At 48.0% G+C, this 23,473-nt stretch overlaps 1 protein-coding gene and 1 pseudogene across 3 annotated transcripts in view; one reads left to right on the top strand and one right to left on the bottom strand.

The window, feature by feature from the left end:
• Positions 1–3,015: 3,015 nt before the first annotated feature.
• Positions 3,016–18,675, bottom strand: LOC114908584 (annotated as a pseudogene).
• A 3,694-nt stretch (positions 18,676–22,369) lies between these two features.
• The window catches only part of LOC114908456 (disintegrin and metalloproteinase domain-containing protein 12-like), a 668,284-nt gene continuing 667,180 nt past the window's right edge, over positions 22,370–23,473 (top strand). For all 3 annotated transcript variants that reach the window (XM_029244622.1, XM_029244625.1, XM_029244623.1), the window contains exon 1: positions 22,370–22,609. In XM_029244622.1, coding sequence (XP_029100455.1) covers positions 22,370–22,609 — 240 coding nt within the window. The remainder of the gene's footprint in view (positions 22,610–23,473) is intronic.

Below are 23,473 nucleotides of genomic sequence, written 5' to 3'. Positions count from 1 at the left end.
CTTTATGCTTTGCTTTTTCTTGTGTTCAACCTAGAAGGCAGCCAGCACCAAAGCTAGTTACAGTTACAGAACTCGGCGAGGCTAGTGTGCAAGAGCATTGATTGTGGAAAAGAGGGTGAAAGATACAGGGAGGGGAGAGAATCCAATTAGTGACAGAATTTGGAATCGGGTTCGGCTCCCTTTCTCACTGCTCTTTCCTCTCTACCGTCCGAGTCAGCTCACTGTGTGCTGTCGCTAAATCTGACCCAGTGGATGGAGTGATGACCGCAGTTGGCCCTTCTGGGATACAGGCTCAGGACTGGGAGTTTAATGTCCCCAGGAAGCTTGGCTCCTGAGCTGGTGCCTCCGCTTAGCATCATACATGATATGTAGCCTGTAGTGCATTTGCTGATGAAAGACGTTCAAATCAACAGGGTGCTAACCCCATTTCAGGGGAGGATGGCAGGTAAATCAAGGTAGGATGCATCTCTGGATTCTGTGTTAAGCTGAATCTCTCAGGAGTGCCCCAGTCTGATTCGCGGGCCACAGGCCTCAAATTCAACAGGAGAATCGATGACCACATGCAGACCTGCAACAGACACTAACTGGCTTCTTTCCTTATTTCCTGGGCCACTAGGGCACCCTCCTGGGTCTTCCATGGAAGATCTTTAATCTCATTCCTATCACCGTGACAGTCACGCCGCATGCTGTGACTGTGCGCACGCCCACATCCCAGGGCATCTGTGCTCCTTCAGGCACGGATGTTGTCTTCGGGGCCCTGGTGATTAGCCCCTGGGAAGTGCTACTGCATTTCCTGGGAAAACCCCTGGACCAAGGTGGGCCGAGCAGAGTTGGAATCTCAGCCATGGGATGGGAATCGGGACGGAAGGACCGCACCTGTGCTCTGCCCCTTCCCAGCTGTGCACCTGTGGTCTGGTTGCTTGACTTCTCTGAGACTTGGTTTCTGCACCTGCCCCAGGACCCTTATGAGAGCTAAATGAGCAACTTTTGTGTTAGTTTTAATGGAGTGTCTTACTAAGTGGGATGACACTTACTAAGGTGACTTTCTCCCCTAGAGGTCTAGAGGGTGGGCTCTGAGTCAGACCCAGCCCACCCCCACGTTGCGTCTTTGCCCCAGGGACTCACACTTTTCATGCTTCACCTCACCCTTCACACCCACCCCTTGTGGGGGTGTTGTGAGGATTAGAGGGGGCTTCTCTCCATTAAGCCCCCCGCTTGGCGCCTGGAATACCAATACCCAGTAAGTGTCAGTTATGCACCTAATTTATGCTCCAGGTACTTCTCATCAAATATCTGTTTGATCTCCCAGGTACCACTCTTCAGCAGTAAGAGAAGTCATTTTTAAACATTTCCCTAAAATTGTTTTTAATGAAGAGTACTGCAGATTCATTGCTGAAAAGGAATGCAGCAAGAACAAACTGCCTATATAGTGGCACCGCACAAGCAGACCGCTGGTAATACTTTATCACGTTCCCTTTGTATCGCTTTCTGTGTGTGTACAGTTTTATGTTATATAACTGGTATTGAAACAATTTGCTTTCTTACCTGGAAATTTCAGTTTCTTTTTTATATTATAATCAGCACCTTTGCCATTTAAAAAATACCTTTTTCCTCACTTCTGATTATTTCCTTCGGATCTCTCCTCATCAGGGCACTGGTGACACCTCAGCTAGCGATGGTGAGAGCAGTTTTGTCCTGGGTCTTTTAGTCTCCTTGAATTTGTCTACGTCTAATCTACCAACCAGTATCAGCCCATGGCAGTTGCTCTAAGAATGTTCACTTATTTTTATTTAATTTTATTTTTTAATAAATTTATTTGTATATTTTTGGCTTCATTGGGTCTTCCCTGCTATGCCCGGGCTTTTTCTAGTTGCAGCGAGCGGGGGCTACTCTTCGTTGTGGTGCACGGCTTCTCATTGTGGTGGCTTCTCTTGTTGTGGAGCACGGGCTCCAGGAGCACGGGCTTTAGTAGTTGTGGCGCGTGGGCTCAGTAGTTGTGGCGCACAGGCTTAGTTGCACCACGGCATGTGGGATCTTCCCGGACCAGGGCTCAAACCCGTGTCCCCTGCATTGGCAGGCGGATTCTTAACTACTGAGCCACCAGGGAAGTCCTCACTTATTGTTTTCTGAAATAGGCCCAGTCAATGCCATTTATTATACATGTTGAACAGCCTCTGAGACCCAAGTGCTCTCATATGAGGTTTTCTCCTTTTTCATTTTTGCATCAAACAGGTTCTTCCAAGAGCCTGCTTACAAAGAAGACAAAAACAGAGTAATCCTCAGTAAAATGAAACAAATAGGAAAAGCTGGACAGTTTACATATGAAGAACAAATGTTAAAAAACTCACCAGACAAAAGCCACACCGAACACTCATCCCATTTAATTTCCTGTTACATGCTCTGAGGAAGCTGACAAGGCCCCAAGGCAGCAATGCTCTTGAAGCTCTAGTTCAGGCTCCCTCTATGTGACAGTTTCATGCACACACACCCACACATACCAATGACCCAGGCAGAAGTACACACGTGTGCACAGGTGGCCAGAGAACCACGGGGCGGGGTTGGGGGAGAATGGGGAAAGGAGGGGCCAGTCAAGGATATGCTATCAGCTGGAAACTGGGGACCCAGAGAACCCTTCTGCTGTAGGCTAAGGAAGAGTAAAAATTAAAACAAAGGCAGAACACAGGATAAATGTATGATGCTCAGAGGAGATGGACAGATGAAAAGGAAAAGATGCAGGGGGAGTTTCGGGAAAGCAGCCTCAGAAGCAGAAGTTTTTCTTCTTTGGGAGCTCAGATGATCAGAGGTCCTCTGTCTCCAGTGAAATACTGAGGCTGAAGGAACATGCCACAGCACGTTGCTTTGCATCCTGTGCTCTCTCTGAAGGCAGAGGGAAACCACAAGCACCCACCCTCTAGCCCTCTCCATTGCCACCCTTAAGGACTTTCCCCAGTACCTCCCCAAAAATGACATCCACGCACACAGTTAGGCCTGGCAAAAAGCCAAGCATAGAAAGCCTCAGTAACTCTTCTTGGTGGAAGCAAAGCCAGAGAAGCCCATCACAGCTGCCACCTCACCTTCCTCCTCCAATGTCAAGTCCTCTTCCGCCCTCCTTTTCTTCTCCTTCTGTTTCTCTTTCTCGTAGGCTTTGGCCTTTTCCTCCTCTTCTCTGAGTTCCTTTATCCTTCCCTCCAAATCATAATCCTTCTTCTTCTTTTCCATTTTCTTCTCGTTGACTTCAAAACATTTCTTCACCTGATCCAAAGTGGAATGTTCCACACGTGTAGACATGTCCAGGTTTCACTGATGTTTCTTTCCGCTAATGTGATCCAGGAAGTTGATGGAGTCTTTCAGCACACCGTCACAGACATTGCAGTAGTATCCTCCCGTCTCAGACTGTGGGGTGGTCTTGGTAATGACAGTTGTCCTCCCGGGTTTGGATTCCAGGTCCACCTTGGAGTCCCTATGCCGGAGAAGCTCTCGCTTCCCTGGCCGCACTGGTTTTCCATCCTTCTTTTCTCTCTCTTCCATGAGCCTCTTCTCGGCGAGATGTTCATATTCATCTTTGTCCCACTTTCAGCAAAAGTCCAAGTTTTTTGTCCCACTGCCGACGCCATCTTCACTGCCCCTCACTTATTTTTAAATCAATACTTATATCCTAATTTCAGGGTGTTTTCAGTCTCTCTGAGTCCAAGTTCATCCTTGAATCTACAGCGATTTTCTGACTCAGTTCCATAAACGCTGTAAATACATTTCTATTTTTCTAGCTCTAGATGTTCCATTTTAATATTTACTTATCTGTGCATTATTTAGGAGGGGTGGTTTCTTTTGTGATAAGGCTTTCTTCGAGACAATTTCTGCAACTATCCTGGCAGGCAGAGAGGTTGAATACGCCTCTCTGGTTTTTGTGAGGAGAGAGTATCTCTGTTGGACTCAGAAATGCCTGCAAGATTCTCTCCAGTGACTCAAAAGTTCTGTTATCTCTTCTTTTCCTCCCTTTTCTCCCATTGTCCATTTTCCATTACACCCCACACAAAGCATGTTGGGTAACAAATTGTATGTTCTTGGGCTTCATTACCGTGAGACACCTATAAGGGGAAATAGGGAAATTTATCAAGCTCCTACTAGGGGCATCATCCTAGGCACTTCTCTGAGGTGTTTAAAATTTAATATTTATTCTAATCCTGTATGTGAGACAATCTCCTCCCACCCATTACTAAGTAAACTAAGCCTCCATGGTAGAGGCAGAGGGAGAGGCCAGATGGAGAATCCAGTTGTTCCTGATTCCCAGTAAGTCCTTGCCCTTCTGGCACTGTGATTCTTTGATCCATCCATGGATTCCTTGAGCCAGTGGGTTCCTCTCTTTGTCCAGCCTGGTGCAGGTGGGTTTCTGTCTCTGGCAACCCCCAGAATCCTAACACACTGTATATATTTGACCTTCCACAAGACTTCCACTGTATATGTTTGACCTTCTCAAGAGCTCCTTGAGATTAGCTACTGGGTCCATTCTTACTCTCTGATCCCCAGCAGAAGAAGGAAGAACATCTTCTGAAACCAAAATGATCGATTGATTGAAAATTGAACAGAATCTTTGAAATCAGGATTATTTTGCAAATTTGGTCAAAATTTGGGCCACTTGGCCTTTTAATATAAAGTTCCTTTCAACATGAAAATTCCGTTAGTTATAACCAAGGCATGAGTGTGTAAAGACTTGGAAATTCCCATCATGAGGACTTGAGCGTCTTCGAAGATCATTGACAGTGTTTCCCTGAAGCCCTCTCCAGAAGCCATTCATGAGTGAGCAGCTGGTGAATTCGAAAGGAAGAAGAAAGGAAGGCAGGGCAAGGGAAGCTGATGGCCTGGGAGAAGCCTCTGGTGTTGAGAAAGGGGGGTGGATGAGAGCCTCCCTGTGCCCATCCTGCAGAACCAAATGAATCCTAGTCGGTGTGACTGCTTGACTGCAAGGTACAAACGTCTGCTCGTGTAGGTGCAAGTAATGTGGGATTTGTGGTCGGAATAAAAGTGTATTCCTTGGATCCCAAATACAGTGAGCACCGGCCAGGCAGACCAGGGTGCCCTGGCAGCTCTCTCTCCCCTTTCATCTTTAGTGCCAGTCTGCTTTTTTTTGCTCTCTACAGCCCAGCTTCTCTGGTCATCCCCTTGCACACGGTCCTGGCATGGTCAGCCTTAAACAGCAGAGTCCTCAGCTAGTTGGCTCATTCTCTTGTTCCCGATGGCAAAGCTTCTCTGAGGAAATTTGATTGGCTAAGCTTGAATCGAGCTTCCACCTCTTAGCCAATCATCTGCTGTCAATGGGGTCATGTGATTTAAGGAGCTCTCTGATGGAGAGAGAAGCTCTCAGTCAGTGCAGCCTGCGTAAGAAAACATTGCAACGACTTAAACTTGGAGCAACATTTGCAAATAATTAATAGTTTAATAAGCATTGTTAACTGTAGAAAATGACTCACCACCAGTTCACTAAAAAAGAAAACAAATCTGGATCCTTTTGTGTATTTCAAGAATGACCCAATTACAGTATTCTTGACATACACTGGGTTTTCCTGGAAGACATCTGCTGTGTGTGGCGAGGTAGCCTTGAACTTCACGTTTAAGCCCTGTCATGTCTACAGTGGCTTGCTTACAAGGCTGTCAGGTGGCAGTATTTTATTAAAATGATAGCTCCCTCTTACAAGGTTGTATATTTTTCTAACTTAACACACGTGCATGTTCACAAAACCCTCGAAAGAAATAAGGTGAAAGAGCCACAGCAAGATAAATGTGGGATACATGAATACATGAATTGGGATACATGAATCGGGGAAGAATAAGCTACTGTTGTGCTACTTGATTACTTTCTACATTGTGACATGACTGATAGAACAAAAGCAGGACAAGACAAGATAAAATAAAGATGGGACTTAAGCCTATTAATCAGGTTAAAAATCACAGTGCAGGAAGCACTCTGTGAACACAGTTGGCTGAGATATAAAAAAACATAAACATGTCCCTCTTTCCCCTAATAGACAGGTAAGATATGAAGAAAATGAGGCAACTATGGGGAATTGAGCGAGAGTAACAGAGATGCTTCAAATCATGGCGCTTGGCCCTCCCCTTTGCTCCAAGTCAATACACAGGGTATAGCCTCTCCCTCCTGTGATTTGTCTTTTGTGGGTGGGCTTGGGTCCATGTGTGGAGAGAAGTGGTGTTGAAGTCAAAAGGATGAACAGAGACCTCAGGATGAAGGGTGGAACTCATTGGCTCCTGAGAGTGAATGGAGTACAGAAGCCATCATCCATGTCCCACCAGAAATAGCTCCAGGTTGAGCGAAGTCCAAGGAGAGTCTCTTGGTCTATCAAAGTCAGCAATAAAAATGAGGTAGGACCGCGTCAACAGATGAATGGATAAAGATGATGTGATATATGTATATATGCACATTCACACATACATACATACATGCATGCATGCACACAATGGAATATTACTCAGCCATAAAAAAGAATGAAATAATGCCAATTTACAGCAACATGGATGGACCTAGAGATTATCATACTAAGTGAGTCAGACAGAGGAAGATAAATACCATATGATATTGCTTACATGTGGAATCTAAAAAAAGATCCAAAGAACTTATTTACAAAAGAGTAATAGGCTCACAGACATAAAAAACAAAATTATGGTTACCAGCTTTCTAATTTAACACAGCGAATGTGTGTGGGGAGAGATAAATTAGGAATTTGGGATGAACAGATATACACTACTATATATAAAATAGGTAAACAACAAGGACCTACCGTACAGCACAGGGAGCTATGCTCAATATCTTGTAATAAACTATAATGGAAAAGAATCTGAAAAAGAATGTATGTATATGTACAGCTGAATCACTTTGCTCTTCACCTGAAACTAATACAACATTGTGAATTAACTATACTTCATTTAAAAAAATGATTAAATAAAATGAAATAGGACCAAATCAGAGAGCCATTGTATAATTAGGAGGCATTGGGTCATGAACTCAAACCGAGTTTAAACAGTGTTTGGGATTAATTTGCATGTGCAGCTGGTCAGTCTAGAGCAGGGTGGACTTCAGGGATGCTTTGATTTGGCTACTCTGTGTCATCAGGGGCCTGACTGCTTTCTGTGCATCCACTCTGGCTTCCCTGCTGTCAGGTTCTGTCCTCAGGGGAGAGATGGCTGTAGAAGTTCCAGACTTCACAGCCCCCTCCTCCTCCAATGCACAATGAGCCAGTGTCTCCCAGCCTGCCCAGACCAGGGATGAGCATCTTCCTTGGAAACCTCAGCAAATTCTCCTCCCTCCAGAGTGGAACTGGAATTTACCCAAGACAGAGGGTGGTCAGTGGCGGGGCTGCCGTAGGACACTTCTGAGGACTAGCGGGAAGAAGTCCACCGTGGACAGTGCCATCCACCCAGTCCTGGAGAAGTCTGTCACAAGTTCCTTGAGAGTGGGGCTGTAAGAAGACCAACCACAGTGGGACCTCTAATGGCAGGCTCTTATTCTGTCAGGGAGAGCCCCCCAACCCTCTCATTTTGGGGCAAGTGGGTGAGCTCGGCCCCAAGATCAGAGGTGGAGGTGACGCAGCAATGGTTTTGCAAGGCTCAGCCATTCACAGTTTTGAACAGTGACAGGCAGTTCCCAGAGCAGCAGAAAAAGGTCCCCAAAGAGGGTAACACCTGAGCTCTCCTTGACCCCACTGGAGAAAGGGGAGGGGAACAGGGTCATTGTTTCTGGAACCTCAACTGCCCTTCCTAATACAAGTTTGGTGGCCTGGTGGACACAGGCCACATCCCCACTGCCACTTGTCTTCGCCAACGCAACTTGATTTATGATGCTTCCCAACCCGCCGCCACCTCTACCCCACACCGAGGAGGAAATAATTCCAGTTCTGTGACGTTTCCTCCAGGATGGGGGCTCCAGATGACTTTCCATCATTCATCCCCACCAGTGAAGAATTTTTAGGGCACTCCTAATATAGGACCAATTTTTGCCTCTGAAGTATGACCACGAGCTATTGTATTAACATGTTCTATACAGATATTGAAGACAGATGAGACAAAAGTATGTACAAATAAAAGATGTAATCTTTCCCCACCCCTGTGGACACCAGCATGTCTGTGCAAGTGCCCAGACCAGGTTTGGAGGCCATTGTCCCAGGGCCACCAGACTTCAGGAGCCTTGAGAGCAGGCACCGTGCTTGGTTTCTTTCTTAAATTATTTTTAACTGTGGTGAAATACACATAACATAAAAGTTACCATCTTAACCATTTTATGCGTACACTTCAGTGACATTAAGTACACTAACGTTGTTGTGCAAGCATCACCACCATCCATCTCCAGAACTCTTTCATCTTGCACAACTGAAACTCCATAACCATTAAATAATAGCTCCCCATTCCCCTCTCCCCCAGCCCCTGACAACTATCGTTCTACTTTCCACCTCTATGAATTTGACCACTCCAGGTACTGCATATAAGTGGAGTCATAGAGTTGTCCTTTTGTATTTGGCTTATTTCACTTAGCATAATGTCTTCAAGATTCATCCATGTTGTAGCACGCGTCAGAACATTTTATTTTTGTGGCTGAGTAATGTTCCATCATATAGATAGACCACATTTTGTTTATCTGTTCATCCATTAATGGACACTTGGGTTGCTTCCACTTGGCTGTTGTGAATAAGGCTGCAATGAACATAGGTGTACAAATATCTCTTTGAGACCTTGCTTTCTGTTCTTTTGGGTACATACCCAGAAGTGGAATTGCTGGGTCACATGATAATCCCACGTTTAATTATTTAAGGATGCGCCATATTGTTTTCCACAGTGTCTGCACCGTTCTACCTTCCCACCAAGGGTGCACAATTCAGGGACCGTGTTTCACTTAACCTTGTGTTCCTCCTGCTTAGAACTGTGCCTGTTCATCAGAAAGTGTCCATGATGGAGTGAACGCCTGAGCAAGAGGCAGCCTAGTTTCACCGAAATTCTGGGAGAGTTGGCGGGGGGAGGTAAGAGCTTCAGCTTCAGCAGGGACAAGGTGGGCTGGCAGCAGGGAAGTCTGGACACCGGGCAACAGGAGGCTCCACCTAGTGGGACCTGCACTTGACTCTGAATTATTCATTTTCTAGCTAAGATGCCAAAGGGGCTGCCACTCCTTTCTTCAGAGGACTCAGATTGTACCTTTGAAAACTATTTTAGCCTTTGCCATTGGCTGGCAGGGTGGATGCTTCATGTAAAGCTCCCCCTTCCCCAAACCAAACTTTCTGTTTTCTTCTTTTTGAAAAGGGCACTGGATGGTCTGGCTCTATATTCCTGGTTCATTTTATTTCTCCAAAACAAGGCTGTTTTCTTGTTTATGAAACAGTGAATCTGGTGTTATGGTCAGTAAGCACTTTAGAACTCTCATTGCCACGTTAACTTAGGCTAGTATCGCATAGTATTATAATTTGTGTCTAAATTCAGATTGGGATAGAAATTACTTAAATCGTGGAGTTGCTTCTTATTTCACATTGTAATAGGAAATGTTTCTATGAATTCAGCTACCTAAGATAAAATGAATAGTTTTCTTTTTTTTCTTTCTTTCCCGTTTTTGGTCATTGTTTTGGTCATTGTTTTGGTCATTGTTTTGGTCAAAATTCTGATCAATGAGTTTGCGTGTGATGCTGAATGACAAACTCTTTGAACGATCCCGTTGAAAACCAGTCCCTCTTCTTTCTTCAGCCCTTTTTTGGAGAGGGTTATTTTCCCTCAGTATCCTGTGTTATACTGACCTAAGGGAAGAACGGGTAACAGGGAGAAATAAATGTCTGTCTAGTGAAAAAGAAATAGGGCCGTCAACCAATTTGAATGTTAACTGTAGGATGAGAAGCACAGAGAAACCTTAGCAAAGGCAGAAGGCAGGAGCAAGGAAACCGAAGATGGGGAGAAGAAAGCATGCAGGAAACCCGAGGAGGCGCCCTTTGTGATCAGCTCCAGGGAGGAGGGATGGAATCCGAGGTCCATCCCCTCGGATGATGGGCTGGCCAGGGACACAGGCTGGGCAATGCGGCCAAGGGTGAAGAGCCCCAAGACTGAGAACCTGGGGACATGAGAAAGGGGAGAGAGTGAATTTGCACCTTGAGGTAGCCTCGCCCCACACCTGGGGCCCGGGCGCAGGAAGTTGGCACGGTGGACAGTGCATGCTGGACATAGACACTGGCCAGACTGGTCCAGCAGGCTTCATCTCCTGTCAGCGAGGATGCTACAGTTTGTTTGTCACCCTTGGCCTGTGGCGGCCTCTCAGACAGGTGCTGAGGAGGGCAGGGGGAGGGGCAGTCCACCAGGTGATCAAGATGGAACACACCTGGATAAACAACAAGGTCCTACTGTGTAGCACTGGGAACTATATTCAATATATCTTGTAAACTAGAATGGAAAAGAAAAAATAAAAAGGCTATTAAAGCTGAGTGTTAGAAAAAAAGAAAAAGAGGGAACACACCTGAGGAGATCGGGCAGCTGTGGGCTTCCTAACGGGCGTGAGATCACTTCAAATGCAGCTTAGAAAGGAAATCCTGTTCTAAAGAGGTGTGCAAGGGCTTCCCTGGTGGCGCAGTGGTTGAGAGTCCGCCTGCCGATGTAGGGGACGCGGGTTCGTGCCCCGGTCCGGGAAGATCCCACATGCCGCGGAGCGGCTGGGCCCGTGAGCCATGGCCACTGAGCCTGCGCATCCGGAGCCTGTGCTCCGCAACGGGAGAGGCCACAGCAATGAGAGGCCCGCGTACCGAAAAAAAAAAAAAAAAAAAAAAAAGAGGTGTGCACTTTGCTGAATTATATTCAAACCTCTTAATAGAAAGCTATTGCCCCAAGAGGGAGACGCCTATAACAGGGTGAGGGAGTTACCCATTCACGGACACAGATGGAGTTCGGACAAAGGCTGGAGGTACCCATGCTGGCAAACTTTGGAGAAGTGGCGGGAAGAGCAGCTTTGCTGTTACGGAGTCTGTTCCCTTTGCTGGTGCCCTGACAGGGATGCCCCCATAGGGATGCCCACTGGGGCAAAATCGGCTAGGCCTACACTTCCCTTTACTGGTTCTGAGTCAATAAGAGATAGCCTTATACTCTCTCGGCATGGGTTTCAAAATAACACCTCGGTGATACGTCCTCAGGTTTACACTCCCTTGAACACAGGTTGGAATCAGAGAAAAACCTATAGCGAGGCGTTCAGCCTCTCTGTGACCTGCCTGAGTGTCTGACAGTCCTTCACCCTGATTCCTCCAGGAGAAGGTTGCTGACCCTCAAGCAGGACCATGGAAAGAGTTCCTGGGCCTCTGAGTCATACCAGGTACTCTGAATGGTGATTAACTCAGCATTCTGTGAGGAAGGCTGATTCGTGGCCTCTGGCAGTCTCCTTACGCACAGGCTTCATTCCCTATTCCTCTGTGTGGATGCATTTGTGACCACACTATCACACGTAACCAATGGTTACTGGGATTCTGTTCTGAGCAGGGCACTGAGCTAGCTGGACATTAGGAGGACCCAGCGGAGATTCTGATACTCATCCCATTGAGAGCAGAATGGGCACCACCAAAGTGCCTGGGGGACAGATTTCAAGGTCAAAGATGAGACAGGAGAGGTCCCTGAGGGACCTAGAGGTGAGGTGTCAAGGGGACACCATAGGCGATTTGGAATTGGGTCCAGCCCGGGTTCTCCTGAGAGCAGAGCCTGCAGAAGCTGACCTGGGATGTGTACCCAGGAGCGGGCATGAGTGAGGAACCAGGGAGGGAAACTGAGAAGATGGGAAGGCCAGGGAGAGGGTCTGTGGGGCAGGCACCCTGGGCAGCTGGTACTCCGTCACCAGCCCTGTGGATGAGCCTTAGGAAGCACATCTCAGGCCTGTCCCTGGGCATCCACCAGCCCCTGATCCCACTGACCCAGGTGGCCCTGCTGGTTGCCCTGCACAAAGCTGGCCAGAGCTGCACAGAAAGAGGAAGACGGGGTGGAGGGGACTGGATGGCGCCACAAGAGATGTGCGATTCAGAGTCCGAGGGCTCCAAGCATGGCCTCAGGTGAAAGGTCTGCATGTAACACCAAGCCACGCCTTTCCAGATATTGCTGAGAATGTCTAATCCCTGTAAGTCCTTCTTTTAGGGCAACCCCCCCAGCATCCACATTCATAACAGCCTGGCGTAACCCTATTGTTCATCCGAGCTTCAGGCAGTGGAAAGGGGGCAGGGAAGGAGGGGCATGGAGGAAGGAGGGCAGGGAGGAGGAAGCAACCTTGAGAGCCACCACCAGTGGCACCACGCCGTGCTCTCCTGGGCTTCACGTTCTTGGGGGTGAGGGAGAGACTATAGAAAACAGTCATAAATATATATGTTGGGATAAGAAGTAACATGAAGAAGAACCGAGTAGGGCAAGGGAGGTGTTTGGCCTGGGAGGGTCCATTCCAAAGACGGCACCTGAGTTGGGGGCAGAGTAAAGCGAGGAGAAGCTGAGCAGATGTGCAGGGACGGGGGACCAGGTGGGAGTGTGATTAGCAAGTCACAGTGGCAAGTAACTCTTCATAGAATCATCTGGGTCAGGCTCCCCTCCCCTCCCCTCTAACTCTTTCAGCACATTCCATGGGGGCAGGGGCTGTGCTGCCTTGTTCTCAGCCATAGTCTTAGCCACAGTCAAAGCCAGAGTCTTAGGCTGGTCCGAGCCTGGTGCCCAGCACTTGGGACCGTTCACTGCAAGGTGCACACACCTGGCGGGCATACCGCTTTCCCGGGGCGCACCAAGCCCGAGCATGTACAGCAGCTGGGTTACAGGCTAGAGAAGCAGGTTTGGTCTTTGGGGCTGACTTTCCTGTTTCACTGGGGACTTCCTAGGATTGCGGATCTTAGAGGTCACGGAGAGTGGTCAGGGCCAATGGAAGAGGTTCTGCACTTCGTCTGAGTCCTGGCTCTACCACTTACCAGCAGGGGCCTCACCTGCTCATCTGTAAAATGGGAATCAAGATCATCCTCTCACACTCACAGTGCCGTAAGAACTAAACAGGGCAATGAGTGGGACGATGCTTGGGAAAGAGCAGAGAGTGATGGAAAATGTCATCATTGGGGGTGCCGGAGAGCTGAGCCCTGTTTCCCGGAACCCCCGCTCCATCCAATTTGAATCCGGAGATTCTGATCCAGGGGCCGGGCAGGGCCTGAGGGTACATGGTTTCACAAGCACCCAGTGCTTCTGTAGCACAGGGAGGTTCGGTAACCCTGGACTAGTCTACCTGCCACAGTCAAAGCAGGGGTCTCCTCTCTGGCTCACGGTTACAGAGTGAGCTCACTGCCTCACCAGAAGGTCTCATTTCAGGGGGCTGCACACCTTTTCTGTCAAGGGCCAAATAGCAAATCTTTTTGGCTTTGGAGGCCATACAGTCTGTGCTGCATTCACTCAACTCGGCCAACCTGCGAAGAGCAAAGGCACTGCAGATAACACGTACACAAATGGGCGTGGCTATGTGCCAATAAAACTTTATTTACATTTGGCCCACAGGCCATAGTTTACAGGCCTCTGGTCTTATTCACTGATGGACAGCTGAGGTGGCTAGAAAATTCTTATATTTATATGAAATGACCTAAAAGGTAACTTGTACCAGGCCTATTTTATTTTCAGAAAACGCACATGGACTATTGCACATCTTCTGTGGATGCGTTTGTATGTGTGTTTGTGTGTGTGTGTGTATGCATGCGCAAATACAATCATTACACGGAACTGGTTTTTATGATGTCTGGGAAACCAGGAAACTGCCCACACTGGTTGCTGGTCTTACTGTGTGAGGATGACCCAATTGGCCACCTGTGTTTCCTCCATAAAGTGGGAGAGAACCTTGGAGTTACCACTTTGGTACCCAGCAAGGGGATCCTCTGGGGGCTCAAGGAAAGCCCATCCTCTGACCAGGACAGGACAGGGGCCTGACTGCCAGTGGGTGCATGTGGAAGGCCATTCTCTGTCAGTAAGTGTCAGCTGTGGCCTGGGATGAGGCCTCACCCACACAGGTGCCTGCCACTCTGCACTGAGGGTGGGGTCTGGTTGCCTCCCAAGCAGCTGCCCGCCTGCTGTCCCCATGGGAGGGAAGGTCGGGGTTGGGAGTCCCAGGGGTTGGCAGTGGCCACGCTATCTGCTGGGGCTAGGCCTGTGGTCTCCCCTGGGGCTTGGGTGTTTCCTGATAAATACTGGATTTCAGGAATTTGTTCAACACACTCATTAATTCATACAAGCGAGGAGACCTGGCAAAGAGTGACAGTCAGTGTATCTGTGAGAGGAAATCTGGGCGGAGTGGAGTCCTCTCTCGGGGCAAGGCCATAACCCCCCCTCCTCCCCCCGCCACGTTGTTCGTTGCCCACAGCCCAGCCTGGCATCCGTTTCTCGTGGCTGACACTAAAGGTTTTCCTTTTGGGTAAAATTGACCGTGGATGTAAATACCAAATTGATTTTTTTATTTCCTTAAAGTTTCAACCACAGTCTTCACCACCCCCTCATGCTTGCCAAAATATATACTTAAAAATCAAACACAGTTTCTAACAAAGTCATAGGTTTTCTTTATTCAAAATCTATTCAGGGGCTTCCCTGGTGGCGCAGTGGTTGAGAGTTCGCCTGCCGATGCAGGGGACACGGGTTCGTGCCCTGGTCCGGGAGGATCCCACATGCCGCGGAGCGGCTGGGCCCGTGAGCCGTGGCCGCTGAGCCTGTGTGTCCGGAGCCTGTGCTCCGCAACGGGAGAGGCCACAACGGTGAGAGGCCCGCGTACCGCAAAAAAAAAAAAAAATCTATTTAGACATTGGAGAGAAAATATGAAGATACCATTTGTTGTCTTCAAATAACTCATTCCTCCCAATGAGTTTGAAGGAGGGCTGTGTGATCTCTCCCTTGTGGGTTGCCTTGGTTTTTACCAGTATTAGAAGTGGCTTTGAACGGGGAATTGGAGTAGTTGGCCTAGAGCTGAACACCCAGCGGGTGCAAAGTCAATGATTTTTGAAGGCTTGCAAAGGGGGAGAAAATGAATCTTGTGGATGAATATGGCAATGTGGTTGGTGCCACTGCTCCAGTTTTCTCCTTGGTTTTGCCACTTCCTCTTGGAAAGTTAGGAGAAACATCAAATTATTGTAGTTTCCAAACATTGTATAGTGAAGCGGAAAAAAAGTTTTTTCCATTTACAGAAGAGAAAAAGTATACAGTTTTAGTAACTCCAGGGACCAATTTGGGGAAATTAAACAGGATCTGATGCTTCATGACAAAATGTGTACATGGAAAGTGAAAAGTGAAGGCCTTCCGTTGACTTTTGTGCATGTAAGGCCAGCCATGGGAGAAAAAGTATACCATACAAGAAAAGATCGTTGATACCTTTTCATTTTATTCATCCATTGAACAAATAACTATTGAGAACCTGTAACTGATCACTGAAATGATCACCCCTTTTCCATGCATTGATGCTAAAACCCAGCACAGCTGAATGATTTGCAAGGGAATGGGGTTCATCAGGCAAACTTACATTCTCTTCCTACCTTAAAAGGTGCAGGATCCCATAATCAGCCATATTATTCCCAATTCTTTTGTTTTGTTTTAGAACCCCAGCGGGTAGGGATTAAGAGGAGGAGAAATACATTGCGTCATTTCTACTACAGCCCTTGTGAATTTCACACTTTTTTTTTTTTTTTTGCGGTACGCGGCCTCTCACTGTTGCGGCCTCTCCTGTTGCGGAGCGGAGCACAGGCTCCGGACGCGTAGGCTCCGGACGCGCAGGCTCAGCGGCCATGGCTCACGGGCCCAGCCGCTCCGCGGCATGTGGGATCTTCCTGGACCGGGTCACGAACCCGTGTCTCCTGCATCGGCAGGCGGACTCTCAACCACTGCGCCACCAGGGAAGCCCCACACATCCGTTTTAAAAGGATGATTGTTTAGATGCTCTCACAGCAAGCACTGTGCCTCTGAGAGAAAACTTCAGCTCCCACCTGATGAGTAAAGCACCCGTAAATAAACATGTCATTTTCCCCAAAAGGGAAATCAAATTATGAATTCAGAAATTCATAGTCATCTGTTTTTATTGTCGCCTAATGCTTTTAGTTCTGCACAGGCCCTGCAGAAAATCAGCTCTGAAACTGCATAATTAGGATGTCTTCCATAGTCGTAAATGCTAATCTTATTGGAGAAGAGATTAAGAATTCATAGGCATAAATTCCTGGCATCAGGTACCTGTAGTTCCTTTTTTTTTTCCTTTTTTTTTTGAATAATTCATTATTTAAATACTTCATTGGATACCCTATACAACCCTACATGTTGTATCAGGGGCAAGGGAGAAAGAAGAGATTAATTTCACATATATTTCAACACTAAATACGTTCAAGGCTTATTTATGTTGATTTGGTGTCACTGAATTGCAATTGCTAATAATGGTACAACTTTAGTTAGTTACCTCAGGGACCAATTTGGGGAAATTAAGTAGGATCTTCTGCAGGACATTAATAAGGTCAGGGACCTAACTTTTATAGATGACTGAGTATTTGGTTTAAGAAAAGAACAGCAAAAGATTCAGGTAGTTGTTTTCCAGAAAGAGTGATGATTATTTGCAGTAAATATGGCTTCAGTTAAGGCCTCCCCTTCTTGGCTGTGATGCTTTATGGCAAAATGTATGCACAGAGAGTGAAAAGTGAAGGCCTACGGTTCACCTTTGTCCATGCAAGGTCAGCCATGGGGGTTTGGCAGCCCATCAGGCATCCTTCAAGATTGCAATGTCCTTTCTTCTTGAGGGTTTCTCAGGGTCTCCATCAGCCAATGCAAACCTCCCTCATTGGGAGCGCTCCCTGTGCTCTTGCTCTGGGGACCTGCTTGTCGGGCATCTGTCCCACTGCTGGGTGGTGAGCCCTTTGTGGAAGCAAAGTGTCCCTTTCATCTGCATGTCTCTGCTGCCTGTACAGCGCCCGGCACCGAGAAGCACGTCCCGTGTGTTTGTTTAATAAAATAATGGATTTTCAAGGACTAGCCCAGACTCTGTTGGTTGCAAGTGACAGAAACTCAAATAGTTTAAGCCAAAGGAGAAAGTAGTAGAAAGATACTAAGAGAAAGTATAATTTTCTAAATATATAGTTTATTTATTCAGGTGCACAGTAAATTGATTCAGGTATACATATACATGTATCCATTCTTTTCCAAATTCTTTTCCCATATAGGTCATTACAGAATACTGAGCAGGGTTCCCTGTGCTACACAGTAGGTCCTTGTTGGTCATCTATGTTAAATATAGTGGTGTGTATATGTCAGTCCCAAAGTTTCACATACACTGACTACCTGACACAAAGTTCACACCAAACTGCTCGGCGGGGAGGCTATCTCTGTTTTGCATTTGGGGAAGTCGTCAAGGCTGTCCTGCCCTGGTTCCGGTCACCACTGCATGGTGGAGGGAGTCCTAGAATTGGGCTCTCATGACGTCCCGTTCAGTCCATTTCTCCTTAACCATCTTCCTTACTTATTATTCAAATAATATGCCTGGCAATTTACCACTTTGAAAATCTTTGCCTTTTGAGGGTGACTACAGCTGGGGTCTGTGGAGCACACGCCCAGTGCCAGGCTGCCCCAAGCCCTTTACCCGTGCCAGCCCTCCATCTCCGCGGAAGCCCAAGGAGGGAGGCACTATGGTGACCCTATGAAACAGATGGGGAGACCGAGGCAACGGTAGTTTGCAGTTCACCCGAGGTTGCAGGGCCAGTGCTGGGAGCCCCAGAGAGAGCGGAGTCTTCTGACTCGGAGACTGTGCTTCCCGATGGGGCAGTGATGGGGCTGTGGAGATGGCGGCCCCGCTGGGAGTGAGCGTGCTAATTCCAGGGCTGTTGGAAGGACCTGAGCCCCTTCCTCAGCCGCCCAGCCAGGAGGAGGCTCTCTCTGCAGGGGGCCTGCTGCCTCCCCTGCGGTGGGGGATGGCCCTGGGCGGGAAGCCGCTCTCTGCTGTGTCCTCACACGGCCTGGATTGACCCACTCTTACATTCAGGGGTGTCAGAGCCGCTAGGGGCTTGTTGATAAGTGAACTGAAGCGCAGGGGAGGGGCTTGTCTGTAAGTCATCACACGCTACTGTGTTTGGGGCCCCATCCCCTGACTGTGCCCTTTCCATCCCGCTGACTCTCCACCAAGCGTCGCCCCCTCCGGGCCTCTGTCCTCTTCCTATGATGAGGGACCAAGTCCGACGGTCCTGAGGTTTCCGACCAGTCTTACTGAGCAAGAATTCCCGAGACCTGCTGAAGGTCACACTGACACCGAGGCCCCCTAGAACCCAGTTCCTCTGCCGGGTTTCCGATTAACCTCTCTACCCAAAACATACCCACGTGTTCTCCTCAAACGTGAGGCGTATCCGAGAAAAGCGGGGGTATTGTACTGGGCGGAGCGGGCGCGCAGCTGCCAGCGCTCACCTGTGACCTGGAGACCCTGAGTTTGGGACCAGAGCGCGGGGGTCAGAGGTCACGCTCCGCCATCAGGGTCGGACAGGTGCTGTGGTCTTCACGGCGGAGAGTGAGGCAAGAGGTGGTGGCGGCCTTCTCCCCGGGGCCCTCCAGGTCCTCCGGCTTCAGGCTGGCGGGTGAGCTGGGGGCCCGGGGACTGGCAGGGGGCCGGGCCCAGCCCTTGAGGCGGCCGCGAAACTCTCCCCATCCCCGCCTCCGAGACCTCATGGGGGCGGCCGTGGTCTCCACGGGTCATGGTTCTTGGGGCCCAGCCCCCTGTTTGGGCGGCCTGAGGAGCCTGAGGGCCGGCGGGGTCCTGGGCGCCTGGCTCCCTCGGTGATGATGGCTGGGCAGGGTCTGGGGACCTGGCCCTGAGGGCGCCGCCAGCTGGGAGCGGCCTTTTCAGCCGGGCCTGGGCATTGGCGGGAGGACCCGGACTGGGTGCTGGACGAGGGCTCCCGGGGGGGAGGGGGTGTAACCGGCCCCTGCAGGCACCCCTTCCTCTTAGCCAGGCCTGGCCCTCAGAGTGTGAAAGTCGAGCCTTGGGACCTTCCCTCTCTTGTCAGAACAGAGAATCACATTTGTTTTGGTGGAGATTTACAGGAGCATCCTGACCGGACCTCAAGAACAAAGGATCTGACACCAAGAAGTTTGCAGCTAACCACGCCCCTCCCTCACAGCTTCGGGTTTTAAAGGCATGAGCCACCCGTCTCCTTCTGGGGCCCTGCAACAAAACTTTCTCTGCTCCAAACTCCGACGCTTTGGTATCCTTTGGCCTCACTGTGCATCGGGCACACGGACTTGCATTTGGTAACAACGTGACTGCTTTCTCTGGTGGCCGCAAAGGCTGGTTAAAGCCCAGCCCTGTCTGTGGTCAAGGGAAGAGAAAGTCAGCCGTGACGATCTTAGGAGCCTCCGTAGCCACTGCTGACTGACACGGCCTATGACAGGCGGCTCTCACCGGCGGCCAGCACCCCTCAGCCAACCTCTCATTGCTAGTCAAAGCGGTTGGATGGGCAGTGCACTGGCCTCTATGTTGCCTAGGGTCCTTTGGTGTGCTGTGGTGACAGGAAAGACTTGGCCTTTTTTTTTTTTTTTCCTTTTTTTAACCAGGTTTGCAGGAGCTCCTGGTTGGGAACAGTTGGGTACCAGCAAAAGCTGGTTCAGATGGTCACTGTGGGGTCTCAGGAATGGCCTTCACAGCCCCCAAAGAGCCAAGTGGTGCCCTCTTCCTTTGCTGTCCTTGTTTAATTTTAATTTCTTTATTGATTGGATTTCTTCCCTGGCTTTTTCTGGGAGCTTCCAAATCTAAGATGGCACCCCTATGCAGCTCCCTGGGGCATGTCCAGCCTGCCTCCTGGGCATCAATCTCGGTCGTGCTGTGTTTTCATTGGAAACGTGACTGCCATCAGTTGGTCTTGACCTTCTCATTGACCTCCTTGGGAGAACCACAGGCAGATCCGGACAGTATTCTGTTTAAGGAATAGGGAACTCCACTGTGTGGTCTTGGGTTGGCATTTAATCTCTCGGGGTCTCTGTTGTCTTAACACTCAAATGAGAACGTTGGCCTAAATTACCTCTGAAGTCTTTTCCATCCCCTACCCTGTTTTCGTTCTCGGCTTCAGCATTCCCATTGCCTCCAAAGGGGCAAGTTTAACCTTCCACCCTCCAAGTTCCAGCACCGCTGAGTGTGATTGGCTGAGCTCCCTCCTGCTGCAGGAAGGGTTCGGTTCTGGGCCGGGGACTGATGCTCTGTTTTCAGGAAAGTCATTTGGAATCATGTCTTCATTCAGTCTACCCCACGGCTTTCCGTGTGGAGAGGGAGAACTCTTCAAGGCGCGTATTTGCCAAAAGCTGAGAGGAGGCTGCCTGCAGAAGAGAGTCCTGTGTGGGCTCAGAGCACAGCCCGGGTGCTTGTCACCTGCCCTCTCCTGGCCCAGACCCCTGATCCAAGGCTTGTAATTCCCACTTCTCAATGACCGCGTTAACAGAAATAGTACCAAAACGTGAAATGAAGTGAAAAGGAGTATATCATCGGCATTTCTGAAATTCAGAATCCAAGTCCTCTACATACGAATGAGTTCCGTTCCGAGAGCACGTTCATAAGTCCAATCTGTTCGTAAGTCCAACACAGTTAGCCTAGGTACCCAACTAACACAATCAGCTATATAGTTCTGTATTATAATAGGTTTATAATACTTTTCACAGGAATAATACATAAAAAACAAACAAAAAATAAAGAAAACATTTTAAATCTTACAGTACAGGACCTTGAAAAGTACAGTACAGGACCAGCTACATCCTTGCTGCTTTTACACTTGCTTCCGGACATCCTGAGCTTGAAATAAAGATACTGTACTACCGGACTCTATACAGTCCTGTACAAAGTACACAAAAGCACAGCCGCTTGTTGAAGACGCATGCACGTGACAATGTACGCCAGGCATGTGAACTAACTTACGTGATTGGACATGCAAACGCACGTTTGCATTTTTGAAAGTTTGCAACTTGAAGGGTTGTATGTAGGGGACTTACTGTATATTATATGTGTAGAGAGAATGTTACTGAGTCCAGGCTTGTACTGCTTGCTGCAGGACAGGCTGATAAATTGAGAGACGAGTTGTTTCAGCAACAAATAGCAACTTTATTCCAAAGAACCACCTTCCCCAAGGTAGAATTCAGGCTTCTTTTATACTAGAAGGGGAGGGGGTGTGGTTGGTTGGTGCAGATTTCTTGGTGTCAGAATCCTTTGTTCTTACAGCTGTCCACGGAGGTCTGGTCACAATGTTCCTATAAACCTCCAAGACAAACGTTAGTCTCTGTTCTGCAACATCTTGCAACTTTTTATCTCTATATGAATGGAAAAGTGTTACACCCATAAAGGTCAGAGCCTTGAGAATGGGCTCTCTGTATATTTCAGGCTCTAGGCAACATTCTTAACTTGTAGCAAAAGCAATAGAATTCAAAGGTTAAAGTAAAAGAAACAGAGCTGATTCGGAGGCGGATTTGTTCTTCCCTATGAGGAGAACTGTGTTCAGCCTAATTTGGGCAGGAAAAAGGCAACTGTTCTTTGGAAATGATGCCTTATGTGACTCTATTACATGCTATTTGCTCACCATTTCTCTCACCTGATCCTCCTAACAACGCTGTGAGCGGCAGGCATTATTATTCCAAGTTTCCTCATGGGGAAACTGAGGCTCTGGGTGGTGAGGGGATTCCCAGGGTTGGCTGGGGACCAGAGCCCTCAGCTAAGCCAGGGCACTCCCCCAAGTGGCAACCAGGACATCCTACCCGAGCTCTGTGTCTCTGATGCCAGCTTGTACCCATCACTGCCTCTGTGCTCGACTTTTCTTTTTCACTTGAATGTGTTTCTTATCTTCTCCAGGGCTGAGGTCACCCTTTGTGTCAGTAGCAGTCTGTTCTTGTTCCTTTCAGTCCTGGCAAGAAAAAGCAGGAATTCTAAAAAGCGGCAATTATCACTCCTGGTTTCTTTGTACAGCGCCCCGTGAATAATTTATTTGGATTCGAGGGGCTGGAGACTGAAAAACATATTGGACCTCGCGGTAACCAGGTGGATCCTGTGTTCAGAACTTAAATGCAGCGGGAAAGAGAAATGTGCCTTTTAAATCAGAGAAGATTTTGAGAGACCTGAGAACACAGGTGGAAGTGCTGGAGCCGGGCAGACAGCAACCAGAAGGAGTATTTTTATAGCACATAAAGGTCACCCTCGAGGTTCCCACGTGCAAATCCTATATTCTTTGCAGCTGGGGTTTGAGAACAACTAGGTCTGGAGCTGGAAAACTCCAGGAGAGGTCGAGCCCAGGCACTTCCCAAGTGCCTCCTGCTGCACTCGATACCTGGATTAAACAAAGAAAATTGTGTTTGCCAGGCGCGCTCGCTGAAGTCACAGGATTCCCGTATCATGCAGCAGTCTGGAATTTCTACAAAAACTCTTCAGAAGGGGTATGCTGCCCGCCACGCGGAAACAGCCGTCCACCGGACTTTTCAGATCAAAACGTTTAGTACAGAGTTGAAAAACCATGTGATGGTCATGGATTTCGTGAAGAGGAACTGGTTTCCCTCCCAGAGAAGAGCCAAAGTTTGTATCATTCATATGTATCAAGGCCTGAAAACAGCTGAGCAGACAGCCAGCAGATACGAGGTAAGGTTGAATTTGGGCACACACCTCGTTCAGAGAAACGGAGTGTTGCGTTATCAAACAGACAGGTCAGATGTTCTATCTGGTCTGATAAATCGTCGGTTTGTAGTTTTTCCTGAGGTATTTGGAAAAGACTTTCTCATCTCTTAATTTACTTCAGTTTTTGAAATATGAGGGGGCGGGAGCATAGTGGATAACTAATTTACACGTGATACATGTCTGCATCTACAACATTTAATAGTGTGCCAAACAGTTGGATAATTTGTATCCACCTTTAGAAACTGTGGTACATTTCTGGGAGTTAAATATTCTTAGCTCTGTAAATTTGCAGTCATCTCTTTTTAAAAACAAATTCCTGTTTGTTTCCTGATGGGTTTTGCAGGAGAATATCTATGCCTTGCCTCGATGAAGTTAAAGTAGAATGATTTAAGTTATACCAGTAAGAATGGGCTTTTATTTTTTTTTGAGGGTGAGCTCTTATTTTCAAGCAGAAATGACTTTTTCTGGGAGAAAAAGAACTTGGGAGATTTAGAATCTCAAAGTGAGATAAACACATTGCTCTGAAACATTCTTGTATTCTAAAACTAGAATAAGCCACAGGCAGTTATCCTTCAGAAGGTAAACACACATGAAATCTGATCAGTGCTTTATAGTACATGGACTAAATTATGAATGACGTTGTAATTGATTCCCATATAGCTCACTTACGCATCCCTTTTGATAAATGTAACATGCGAATTGCTAATGTTTTATGGAAAGGCAACCTTTCTGAATACTTATGCTGTTATTAGGAAAGGCTTCCCATGAATTGTGGCAAAAACTCCAGGTCTTTCGTTCCCCACACTGGGCTTCCTTATTCCAGAGCAA

Source organism: Monodon monoceros, unplaced genomic scaffold (assembly GCF_005190385.1).
Source record: "Monodon monoceros isolate NGI ecotype Baffin Bay Population unplaced genomic scaffold, NGI_Narwhal_1 Super_Scaffold_4, whole genome shotgun sequence".
NCBI classification, from domain to species: Eukaryota; Metazoa; Chordata; class Mammalia; order Artiodactyla; family Monodontidae; genus Monodon; species Monodon monoceros.
This window is presented reverse-complemented; position numbering and strand designations above follow the sequence as displayed.